This window comes from Polypterus senegalus, chromosome 14, assembly GCF_016835505.1.
Source record: "Polypterus senegalus isolate Bchr_013 chromosome 14, ASM1683550v1, whole genome shotgun sequence".
NCBI classification, from domain to species: Eukaryota; Metazoa; Chordata; class Cladistia; order Polypteriformes; family Polypteridae; genus Polypterus; species Polypterus senegalus.
In genome coordinates, this window is record NC_053167.1 from 25,159,071 (window position 1) to 25,169,716 (window position 10,646).

Here is a 10,646-nt window from a genome sequence, read left to right on the forward strand (position 1 = left end):
TACATACACACACATACATACACACAAATACATATATATACAGTGGTGTGAAAAACTATTTGCCCCCTTCCTGATTTCTTATTCTTTTGCATGGTTGTCACACAAAATGTTTCTGATCATCAAACAAATTTAACCGTTAGTCAAATATAACACAAGTAAACACAAAATGCAGTTTTTAAATGATGGTTTTTATTATTTAGGGAGAAAAAAATCCAAACCTACATGGCCCTGTGTGAAAAGTAATTGCCCCTTGTTAAAAAATAACCTAACTGTGGTGTATCACACCTGAGTTCAATTTCCGTAGCCACCCCCAGGCCTGATTACTGCCACACCTGTTTCAATCAAGAAATCACTTAAATAGGGGCTGCCTGACACAAAGTAGACCAAAAGCACCTGAAAAGCTAGACATCATGCCAAGATCCAAAGAAATTCAGGAACAAATGAGAACAGAAGTAATTGAGATCTATCAGTCTGGTAAAGGTTATAAAGCCATTTCTAAAGCTTTGGGACTCCAGCGAACCACAGTGAGAGCCATTATCCACAAATGGCAAAAACATGGAACAGTGGTGAACCTTCCCGGGAGCGGCAGGCCGGCCGACCAAAATTACCCCAAGAGCGCAGAGACGACTCATCTGAGAGGTCACAAAAGACCCCAGGACAACATCTAAAGAACTGCAGGCCTCACTTGCCTCAATTAAGGTCAGTGTTCACGACTCCACCATAAGAAAGAGACTGGGCAAAAACGGCCTGCATGGCAGATTTCCAAGACGCAAACCACTGTTAAGCAAAAAGAACATTAGGGCTCATCTCAATTTTGCTAAGAAACATTTCAATGATTGCCAAGACTTTTGGGAAAATACCTTGTGGACCGATGAGACAAAAGTTGAACTTTTTGGAAGGCAAATGTCCGTTACATCTGGCGTAAAAGGAACACAGCATTTCAGAAAAAGAACATCATACCAACAGTAAAATATGGTGGTGGTAGTGTGATGGTCTGGGGTTGTTTTGCTGCTTCAGGTCCTGGAAGGCTTGCTGTGATAGATGGAACCATGAATTCTTCTGTCTACCAAAATATCCTGAAGGAGAATGTCCGGCCATCTGTTCGTCAACTCAAGCTGAAGCGATCTTGGGTGCTGCAACAGGACAATGACCCAAAACACACCAGCAAATCCACTTCTGAATGGCTGAAGAAAAACAAAATGAAGACTTTGGAGTGGCCTAGTCAAAGTCCTGACCTGAATCCAATTGAGATGCTATGGCATGACCTTAAAAAGGCGGTTCATGCTAGAAAACCCTCAAATAAAGCTGAATTACAACAATTCTGCAAAGATGAGTGGGCCAAAATTCCTCCAGAGCGCTGTAAAGACTCATTGCAAGTTATCATAACGCTTGATTGCAGTTATTGCTGCTAAGGGTGGCCCAACCAGTTATTAGGTTCAGGGGGCAATTACTTTTTCACACAGGGCCATGTAGGTTTGGATTTTTGCTCCTAAATAATAAAACCATCATTTAAAAACTGCATTTTGTGTTTACTTGTGTTATATTTGACTAATGGTTAAATGTGTTTGATGATCAGAAACATTTTGTGTGACAACCATGCAAAAGAATAAGAAATCAGGAAGGGGGCAAATAGTTTTTCACACCACTGTATATATATATACATACATACACACACACATATATAAACATATATATATACATATACATACATATCTACATATATACACACACAGCTATTTCGTATCAGTGCAATACGCTGCTTGTTAAAACGGATGACTCCCGCTCTTACGTGCAAGTCTGCGTGGATATTATGAACTATCGTATTTGTTCAAGTTCTATTTAAATTTTAAATAGAAGGAATTTTTATTTAGTCGACAGAAATATCTTTGGTAGGAATGGTAAAACAGACAGGAATATTATTCGTGAATAAATCAACTCAAACCTTAAACAACTTATAATATTTTGCTCTCCATAAAAATATATCCTGTCTAAATTATACAAGTTAGAAATAAAGTAAACGTTAAAAGAACAAACATTCAAATTTCTTTACTCTTATGTAATTTTATATAAAAATAAACTTAGATTTTAAATATCCCAAAAGATTTTGCTCTCCATAAAAATATATCCTGTCAAAATTATACAAATTCAAATATGAACATGCTGCATAACAAAACCTGGAAATATAAATAAAATGTGTTCCTTTCAGCAATAACAAATCAAATCATTCAGTTGTCTTTGCTCATATGTCATTTTAGAGCTGGACGACTGGCATCTTTTTTTGGCCACAAGTTCGTTTCTGTTTGGTGTGAGGTTCTGTGTTGTGGAGATTCTCAGGATGGATTGCAGGTGCTCATCAGTGAGGCGACTCCTGTGTGCTGTTTTGTTAGTCTTTATCACTGAGAAGAGCTTCTCACACAGATATGTGCTACCAAACATGCACAAGGTTCGAGCCGCATGTAGACGGATTTTTTTGTTCTTCAAAGTCACCAAAGCGCCGTGCAAACTCAGTGCGCTCAGTTTATCAGCAAAGTGCGTATTTGGGAACACCGTAGTGACGACTTGGTTTAACATTACTTGGCAACAGGGAAAGTGGGGCAAATTGCACTGGTGCATTTGTGTCTCCCATAAAAGCAGCTTCACTTGAAATCACTTTGTGATTGTGCACGGGTAAAAACGTCCGCTGAAGTGTCAGATTCTTATTTAATTCTTCTGCTTTCTGTATCTTCTGCATTGCATTCAGGTTACCCTGATGTTTTGTCTCATAGTGCCGTCTTAGATTAAATTCTGTAATTACAGCCACATTAGCTCCACAAATGAGACACACGGGCTCAGTAAACATATACTCAGCCTCCCATCGGTTTTAAAGGCTCTATTTTCAGAATCAACTTTTCTCTTCAGCATCGTGTGAGCTAGCTTCGCAATAACTTGCAGCATCATAAGCTAGACTTGATTAACGCGGTAAGTGTTATGCAAGGCAGCTGAAGCGCTGCATTATGGGATCTGTAGTTTATTGTGTTACCAGCGCTTCATATACCCGGGCCATTAATAACAATAATACAGTATATAAAATGATCTCGGGCGGATATAATTACGCCGGGCGGATGTGGCCCTGACCCTTGAGTTTGACACATATGGACTAAATAGAACTTGAAAATATATATTTTTTAAATGTGATCGCAATTCAGATAGAGTTGACGGCACTACAGCCTGCATGCCTCAATAAGTCATCCTCCCCTCGCTCTTACTTTTTTACCGTTCATCTAATGAATACACTGAGTATGGCTTTACCAAAACAATCATTGATGGCGAATAAAGTATCCATTATTCGAGTATGTAGATCGGGATATATATATATATACATATATATATATATACCCGCGTATCGCATGAGAAGTAGTGTGTTAAAAAGCTAGAAAAGAAAAGGGAACATTTTAAAAATAGCGTAACATGACTGTCAATATACAGTATTTGTTTTGTGAGTGTTACTGAGTGTTGCTGTCATCAAGGATTTGATTATCATTATTTCTTTCAATCAGGTTCGTATTTGTAGGATGTGTTGTGTTCAAGTTACATTCCGTGTTTGTCAATCGTTGTAAAGATGACAGGTTTCATTCATCGATTCGTTTCTTACTGCATCAATAAACAGCTCGTCTTCTTCTTTATCTGAGACCCGACACACTGCACACTGTCTTCCTTTAGCGGGAAATTGACTTTTTCCACCGTGTGCTTTGTTTCCACAGTAGCTGCATTTATGAATATGCTTGTATGTATCAGGCGCTTCATATTTTTGCTGCCTTTTCAATTGTGTAATTGGTTTTGTTCAGCTCTTTGGAACTGTTGCTTTTATCTGTGCACTGCGTCAGTTCACGTGCAGTTCAGTTCACGTGAGCCACTCGGTGTACATGCATCGAAGGTTCCCAGCTGTGCTGGTGCCATCTCGTGCTATGTCCATGGCTGTATTTAATGTTACCTTAGTCCTGGCACTTAAAACTTTCTCTCGCAGTTTCGCTGAGTTTGTGTCAAACACCACCCTGACCATCTCATCTTCCTCTGCATAAGCACAGTCCTTCACCCGTGAATATTTAGTGGGAGTTTGCTATTGGATTGCCACTGACGGACGGCCTTATATGGGCAGGCACTAAATTACAAGCGCCAGCGCAGCCTGTCTATGAACTTAATTTAAAGTGTAGGTTTACATCGTGCTTTGTTTCAGTAGCAGAACTCATAAATATGGTTGTATATGTCACTTGCTCCCTTCTTATTGTTTAGCTGCCTTCTAAATTATATAATGCATGTTTTCTTCAGCGCTTTTGGAGGTCTTCCTGGTTTTCTATGTACTGTGTGATTACGTGAAGGCGTGATGATGTCACACGAAACTCCGCCCCCACGGCGTTCAAGCTCATCTCCATTACAGTAAATGGAGAAAAACAGCTTCCAGTTATGACCATTACACGTAGAATTTCGATATAAAACCTGCCCAACTTTTGTAAGGAAGCTGTAAGGAATGAACCTGCCAAATTTCAGCCTTCCACCCACACGGGAAGTTGGAGAATTAGTGATGAGTCAGTGAGTGAGTGAGTGAGTGAGTGAGTGAGGGCTTTGCCTTTTATTAGTATAGATATATATATATATATGTATGTATATATATGTGTGTGTGTATATATATGTGTATATATGTATGGATATGTGTATATATATATATATATGTTTATATGTGTGTGTATATATATATATATATATATATATATATATATATATATATATGCCAGCAAACACTCATGACAAAACAATTACATTGTCAATCATGTTACGTTATTATTAAAATGTTTCCTTTTCTTTTTCATTACTTCTTTAACACACTACTTCTCCGCTGCGAAGCGCGGGTATTTTGCTAGTGTATATATATATATATATATATATTGTGGCATCCAGCCGGGGCTGGAGCCCGGCCGGGACGCCTAGGAGGACCAGAGGAGGGCTTGTACCTCCTCCAGACCGTGAGGGGGCGTCCGCCCTGGTTATGTTGGGGGCCATGGGTAAAGGGCTTGGAAGCCCAGCCCTGTAGGGACCCGTGGCCACCGGCAGGTGGCGCCCCGGTGCCTGAATATCCCTGGAGCCCAGCACTTCCGCCACACCAGTAAGTGCTGGGGGGAAGACGACAGGGGACACCCGGACGGCTTCTGGGTGCGCAGCAGGCACTTCCGCCACACTGGGGCGTGTCTATGGAGGAGTGCTGGGAAGCAGCTGGAGCCCATCTGGGTTCCTATAAGAGGCCGCCTCCCTTCAGTCGATGGCGGAAGTCGGGTGGAAGAGGACGGAGCTAGAGAGAGGACTGGAGGTGGCCAGGAGAAAGGCACAAAGAACTGTGAGGCCTGGACTTTGGGGGAACGGTGCAAAAGGCACTGGGACGTGCACTGAACTAAATATTGTAAATATTAGTGAATAAACGTGTGTTGGGTAAACAATGATGTCCATCTGTGTGTGCCCGGGTCCGAGTCCACAATATATATATATATATATATATATATATATATAGTGCCTGCCAAATAATACAAAGAGTACACAGCATGTGTTTCGCCCTAATTGGGGCTTATCAGGTGTGCACACCAGTGGCGGCTGCTAGCTTTTGAAACGGGAAGCTCATAATAAATCATCATAAAATTCATTATGTTATTTGTACATAAATTCTGCCCTCCGTTCCTTTTGCAGAAAATGGTCTGTAACACTGTCGTACCAATTGGCCGTCTTTTCCAGGGACCTGTTTCATCTCAATGGCCAGGAGAGCAAGGTTGCTCAAACGATCTTGGCCCATCATTTTGCGGGTATATGACTTGACCCGTTTTAAACAGGAGAATTCCTCTCTACACCTGCTGATGAAGCACCAATTGTTGCCACTAATGACAACTGCTTGTATAGCTGAGGCACTGCACTATCCAACTCCATGTCTCTAAAAAACACCAAGAAATCACACAGCTTACCCCTGCTCCCCTGTAAGTCATTATCTGAATATAGTACTTGAAGTTCAGATCTTAGTCTCCCCGAGTTAAAGAAATGGCCATAACTTTTCAGCACACTTTCAAATGCCTCCTCTGGAAACACTTGTCTCGTTTCATCAAATTTACCTGGATTGACTAATTCTAAGAAGCTCATGCTTTCCAAATTTGAAAAACGCTAAGAAATCTGTTCCATGAGATTGTCTAGGATGGCCATGTATAAATTTCTGTAGCAGTCCTGGGGATCCTGTAATTGTGACAAACGGCGCTTTCTAATAGGTTCATCTCGAAGGTCTGATGTGAGATTTGCTGCTTTTGCATAAACTGCTTGATAAGCCTCCTCTGACCTCTTCTCCTTGACAAAAGCAAGGAGAGACCCAATTCTTTTTTTGCAGTAAAGAACATCCATAGCCCTTTGCTGGACAATATCAAAGACAACATCTGTCTCAGAGAATATTTATTCATATGTGTACAACATGAACACAAACTCAAAATCCTCCAGTTTCATTATGAAGCCTTTGGCAGCATCTAATGTGTCATCATCCACGCTCTCATCCTGGGCAATCTTGTCAAAAGTCTGCAGGAGGCCATCATAATTGTTTGCCACATTGCTCATTATCTGTGATGTCAAATTCCATCGAGTAGGAGCATTTCTGGGCAATCTTGAAGACCCTGCAGTCTCAAGAAAGAAACATCCTTTTTGTGGACTTTGAAAAAAATGTGGTGAACCCAGAGAAAGATGCAAAAAATATTCTTGACTCAGACAAGCATTTAGCACCCTGGGACAACACCAGGTTCAGTCTGTGTGCATAGCAATGCACAAACACTGCACTAGGGGCTATTACTTTAACTTTGGCCTGTAGGCCATTGAGAGATGAAGCAAAAACATAAGCCCTATTGTAGGTTTGTGCCACAAGTTTTTCTCTAAAACTGTAGTACTGCATGTTCTCGATTAAAACTTCAAACACAGACTGAGCATTTCGACCCCCTGACACATCCAAAAATCCAATGAAGCACTCTTGAATTTTACCTGCACTATCCACATATTTAACAATGACAGACAGTTGGGCATGGCAATATATGTCAGTTGCTTCATCCACCTGCCATGCAAAAAAAGGAGCAGTCTGAATTTCACCTTTTATATGATCAGAAATAGTGGCTGCGAGAGCAGAGATCAAGTCATTTTGGATTGAGTGGGACATACCAGAAAACACAGCTGATGGCTGAAATTGTGTGGCCAAGACAGAGTTATATTTAGCTAAATTTTCTGTAAATTCCCTGTAATTCCCCTTATTTGCTGATTCACTACTCTCATCATGCCCCCTGAATGCCAGCTCCTGACGGCAAAGCAAGGAAGTCACATCAATTAGACAGTTTAGGAAGGCCCTGTTTTTTTTTACTGTTTCATTATGTTTTGCCACCTGAATGCGAAGACCTTCATTGATTGCATGTTCAACCCTGACCCTGCCCAGACAACTTAACCTTGCACATAAACTCACATGTTCTTTGCACTTTTCAGTAGGGATGCATGATAATATCGGCCACAGATAATTATCGGCCGATAATAGACAATTATGACGTCATACAGATAATTCCGATAATGAAAAATCCACCGATAAAATGGACCGATAATAAAACCCTCAAATTGTACACTTGCCCGACTGTTTTCTCCCCCTACTATGCTCTCGGCTCCTCACCCCCGCCCATCCTGCAAGCTTCTGTCGCATGTAAGTGACGTCACAGATCTGTCTGCAAGACAACACACTGGAAAACATGGCGGTGAATTCCTCTGTGTGGGCTTTCTATAGCGTGTCAGAGAAAGATGATTCACTCGCTGTTTGTAACGCATGTTCTGCAAAAGTGCCACGAGGGGGTAAAAAAAGAACAAGCTACAACACAACAAATCTTTTGTCACTTAAAAACCAGACACCGCGACAACATGTGGAAGGAATATGAAGCTGCTATCAGTGCTAAGGTTAGCGCTCTTCTCGACAACAAACGAAAAGCCTCTGGACTGATAACTATTGGCGAGGTATTTGATAAATGTAAAAACTTTACTAAAAAGTTCAACAGGAATGACCCACGAGCTAAGGGGATTAACGACAGAATCATGGAACTAATAGCCTTTGCTGACCAGCCGTTTTCTTTCGTAGAGGACCTAAGCTTTCAGCAGCTAATGCACTATTTGGAGCCACGTTATGAAATACCCAGCCGCCACTACTTTTCAGACACCTGTCTACCAGATATGTACCAGGTTCTTGCAACACACATTCATAGTTTGCTTGACACATCAGTCTTACCACGGACATATGGACTTCTGATGTTAGTCAGGTGAGCATGCTAAGCATGACTGCTCAATGGCTTGATGAAGAATACAACATGCACAGGGCCACGCTCCACGCACAGGAACTCCCTGGATCCCACACTGCCCAAACGATCAACAACACATTTGAAAAAATATTTCAGCACTGGAATATAGGGAAGGAGACTGTGCATGTTGTGCTGCGGGACAATGCACGGAACATGATCAAGGCAATGGAGTTGTGCGGGGTTGCTAGCCTGGGCTGCATGGCCCATACTTTACAGCTCGCAGTAAATGAAGCTGTCCTAAGTCAAAGGACTGTATCTGACTGTATTGCTATAGGGCGTAAAATTGTTGGCCATTTCAAGCACTCACAAGTAGCCACTTCAACTCCGGCACAGTTAAACATGAGACTTGGAATAACACCTGCACATCTTCAACAAGATGTGTCCACTCGATGGAATAGCACATTTTATATGCTCAGGAGCCTATTGCAGCAAAAGCAGGCGCTTGCAGTGTATGGAGTTGACAATAAATTACCCGCAACACTGAGCCCATTGCAATGGACCCTTATTGAGAACATGCTTACCATTCTAGATCCGTGTGAGCAGCTGACGAGAGACATAAGCAGAGCCACTGCTACAGCTGCTGATGTTATTCCTGCAGTTCAAGCTTTGAAACGCTTCTTAACAAAGAATGTTCCCACAGACCATGGTGTGAAAACATCCAAGAGCACGCTGTTAGAGGCTGTTAACAAACGGTTTGATCACATTGAAGCGGAGCCACTGTACGTACTGGCAACCATTTTGGACCCCAGATACAAGGACCAGTACTTCACTACAAGCAAACAACAGGCGAGAGAAATGCTACAGGAATGGTTGGAGTCCAGCCTGGACCCCTGTGATTCACTATGTAAGTTTTTTTTCCATATATTACTTTTTAAATAAATAAGTGTGTATTAAACATTTTTAGTGGACTAGCGCTCAATTGCAGTTTGTGTTATAAATTGACATGAGCAGTTAAAATAATAAACCTTGTTTTTTGTGTCCCAGCAGACAGTCCAGATGAACCACAGGCACAGACCACCAAAGCAGATGGGAAGAGTTCAACTTCTCTCCTTGACATGTATGCTGAAATCCTTAAAGAAAATGATGATGGCACTCAACATGCAGGGCTGAGCGATACTGTTGTTGTGGAGGTACATTGCTTTCTTTTTTTTTAAATTAAAATTTACTGAAAAATGGACTGACTGAACTTAAAAATATTTCTATTTTAGATGCAAACATATCCCTCTGAGTCTACACTTCCAATGAGCCCAGAGAACCCACCTGAAAACTACGAGAAGACCATGACACCACTTGAGTACTGGAACAGCAACAAGTACCGTTTCCCACACCTGGCAGAGCTTGCACGCAAATACTTGTCCGCCCCCTGCACTAGCATTGATAGCGAGCGTTTGTTTTCTGCTGCTGCAAATGTACTGGATGAGAAAAGAAACAGACTAAGCTGTGACAAAGCAGAGATGCTGCTTTTTGTCAAGAAAAATCTCCCACTGATCAGACCCCAGTTAACAAAGAAAAAATAAATGAAATATAGCTGTTGTTCTATGCCTTTTTGGCATTCTGATTTGTAAGGTCATGCTGTTGTTGTTATGTTTGTGAAAAGTCCAGTTTGTTAAGGCCCAACTTTATAAGACTTAGCTAGCAGCCATTTATTTTGCACTTAAGTTGAAGATTAATGCACTTTATTACAAGACTAAGCAAAATTCACTTTATTTGAAGAGTAAACAAGCATTTTATTTTAAGAGTAAGCTAGCATTTTTTGCACTTTTATTTAGGCTAATAATTTTTGTATTGAGAAAATGCTCTTGTTGCATTATTTAAGATCAAGTCTTATTTGTTCTGGCAATTGTAAAGGCCTTTCATTGTTGACAGATTATCAAAGCATGTTATTTATGCTGAAAAAAGTTAATAAAATAACTTTTTGTACAATGTGTTCAGTTTCTTTTCAGATGAATATAGTGCTATAGGTTTATTGGATTAAATCAGAGCTATACTTACTTTGTACTTATACATTTTTACTCAGGTATTTTAAAAATGTAATTATCGGTTGGTTATCGGTTATCGGATATAAGGAGCAGGAATTATCGGTTATCGGTATCGGCTGTGAAAATTAATTATCGTGCATCCCTACTTTTCATGCCTTTTGTATGCCCTGTTACCCAGATCCCCAAAACCCACGTTTGACCAAACACATCCCATTCCCTGAGAAGGTTTCGTCAAGAGGCATGGCCAACAGTACATTTTCTTTGTCACAGCACTTCCAGTTAGCCAGTTCACCTTGTCATACCA

The 10,646-nt window shown here is 40.9% G+C and overlaps 1 protein-coding gene across 2 annotated transcripts; it reads left to right on the forward strand.

The window, feature by feature from the left end:
• The first annotated feature begins 7,520 nt into the window (after positions 1-7,520).
• LOC120514818 (zinc finger BED domain-containing protein 4-like) lies at positions 7,521-10,319 on the forward strand. Of its 2 annotated transcripts, none has more exons than XM_039735394.1 (3): positions 7,521-9,207; positions 9,348-9,493; positions 9,572-10,319. In XM_039735394.1, the coding sequence occupies exons 1-3, from the start codon at positions 8,331-8,333 to the stop codon at positions 9,878-9,880; spliced, it is 1,332 nt and encodes a 443-aa protein (XP_039591328.1). In that variant the 5' UTR covers positions 7,521-8,330; the 3' UTR covers positions 9,881-10,319. The 2 variants fall into 2 exon arrangements, with proteins under 2 accessions (XP_039591328.1, XP_039591329.1); XM_039735395.1 differs by having other exon boundaries at positions 9,351-9,493.
• Positions 10,320-10,646: the final 327 nt, after the last annotated feature.